At 57.9% G+C, this 963-nt stretch overlaps 1 protein-coding gene across 1 annotated transcript; it reads left to right on the top strand.

Moving 5' to 3' along the window:
• Positions 1–4: 4 nt before the first annotated feature.
• Positions 5–649, top strand: UTS2R (urotensin 2 receptor; the record flags this gene model as incomplete). Its single annotated transcript, XM_010296212.1, has 1 exon — positions 5–649. A coding segment is annotated over one exon (645 nt), but the record flags the coding sequence as incomplete, so codon positions are not given.
• Positions 650–963: the final 314 nt, after the last annotated feature.

Genomic DNA, 963 nt, shown 5'->3' with positions numbered 1-963 from the left:
GGGGGCCGTCTGGTCGGTCTCGCTGCTCCTTACGCTGCCCATGATGCTGATGGTCACCCTGACCGAGGGGGGCAAGGCAGAGGGCAAGGTGAAGAGGATCTGTGCGCCCACCTGGAGCGCGGATGCTTACCGGACCTACCTGACGGTGCTCTTCAGCACCAGCATCATGGCCCCGGGAATCATCATTGGCTTCCTCTACACACGCCTGGCCAGGACCTACCTGGAGTCCCAGAGGAACCCCCCCCACAAGGAGAAGAGCAAGAGATCTCCCCGGCAGAAGGTCCTCATCATGATTTTCAGCATCGTGCTGGTCTTCTGGGCTTGCTTCCTGCCGTTTTGGATCTGGCAGCTGGTGCGACTCTATAGCAGCTCCCTGCAGCTCACCACCCAAACCCAAAAGTGCATTAACTACCTGGTGACCTGCCTGACCTACAGCAACAGCTGCATCAACCCCTTCCTCTACACCCTGCTCACCAAAAACTACCGGGAGTACCTGCGCAACAGGCACCGCAACTTCTACAGGTTCACATCCTCCTTTCGCAAGAGGGGCTCCAACCTGCAGTGCTCCTGGGGACGGTCCATGTCCTCCAGCAACCAGTACGACTACAGCTCGGAAGCCCTGGGCATGGCCACGCTGAAGGACAAGTGAGGAAGAGGAGGCGCTCCGGAGACAGCAGGACCAGCAGAGCGTCTGGCCAAGGTAGGGCTTTGGGACCCCTTAGCCCCCCAGGGTCCTAAAAACTCATTTCTGGTGGTCACTCTGGTTAAGGGCAAAAAATTGCGTGAGCCCAGGTACTGAGAGACGCGTTTCAATTTCTGTCTGGCTCAGGGCTGTCTGGGGGGCTCCTGCCGGGAGCCCGCAGCCCTTCAGGACAAATCCTCTGGGTTTTGGGTGCAGAAGATGAGGTGGATACTTTGTTCAGTTCTGCAGCAAACTCTTTTACGCTTTGCCGAGTTTTGTCC

The sequence above is a fragment of the Phaethon lepturus genome, unplaced genomic scaffold (genome assembly GCF_000687285.1).
Source record: "Phaethon lepturus isolate BGI_N335 unplaced genomic scaffold, ASM68728v1 scaffold8411, whole genome shotgun sequence".
Taxonomy (NCBI): Eukaryota; Metazoa; Chordata; class Aves; order Phaethontiformes; family Phaethontidae; genus Phaethon; species Phaethon lepturus.
This window is presented reverse-complemented; position numbering and strand designations above follow the sequence as displayed.